Here is a 749-nt window from a genome sequence, read left to right on the forward strand (position 1 = left end):
TCACTGCACGGAGCCGGGCAATGTGTGGTGGTGGTGGTGGTGCAGCGCCGCCGGCGGGGCGGCGGGGGGGCGGAGGGGGGGGGTGCGGGCCCCCGCCGGGCCCTAGCTCCCCAGGCGCGTATACATCGTCCATGGGCGGGTGGCCCGCGCCGGCCGCAGGGGTCATGCGCTTCTCCTTCTGCCGCCGGTTGCAGAACCAGACGCGCACCACCTCCTTCTCCAGCTGCAGGCTGTCTGCCAAGCCTGTGATCTCGTGCGCCGAGGGCTTGGGGCACTTGAGAAAGTGGCTCTCGAGCGCGCCTTTGACCCCTACCTCGATGGACGTGCGCTTCTTGCGCTTGCGGCCCTGCGCCGCGATCTTGTCCAGGTTGGTGGGGCTGCCGCTGGACGAGTCGGTCTCCTCCAGCCACTTGTTGAGCAGCGGCTTGAGCTTGCACATGTTCTTGAAGCTCAGCTGCAGGGCCTCGAAGCGGCAGATGGTGGTCTGCGAGAACACGTTACCGTAGAGCGTGCCCAGCGCCAGCCCCACGTCGGCCTGCGTGAAGCCCAGCTTGATGCGCCGCTGCTTGAACTGCTTGGCGAACTGCTCCAGGTCGTCCGAGCTGGGAGCATCCTCGTCCGAGTGCTCGCCCACCGATGAGCCGCCGCCGCCCGCGCCCGGGTGCAGGTGCGCCGCCGCCGCGTGCAGGCCGCCCGCGTGTGCATGTCCGTGTGCGTGTCCGTGGGCGCCCAGATGCGGCGGCGGCGAC

The 749-nt window shown here is 70.0% G+C and overlaps 1 protein-coding gene across 1 annotated transcript; it reads right to left on the reverse strand.

Moving 5' to 3' along the window:
- Positions 1–745, reverse strand: LOC108525488 (POU domain, class 3, transcription factor 1-like; the record flags this gene model as incomplete). Its single annotated transcript, XM_017866448.1, is given in 2 exon segments — positions 1–88; positions 90–745. Coding segments are annotated over 2 exon segments (744 nt in total), but the record flags the coding sequence as incomplete, so codon positions are not given.
- Positions 746–749: the final 4 nt, after the last annotated feature.

This window comes from Rhinopithecus bieti, unplaced genomic scaffold (assembly GCF_001698545.2).
Source record: "Rhinopithecus bieti isolate Rb0 unplaced genomic scaffold, ASM169854v2 scaffold_59745, whole genome shotgun sequence".
Taxonomy (NCBI): Eukaryota; Metazoa; Chordata; class Mammalia; order Primates; family Cercopithecidae; genus Rhinopithecus; species Rhinopithecus bieti.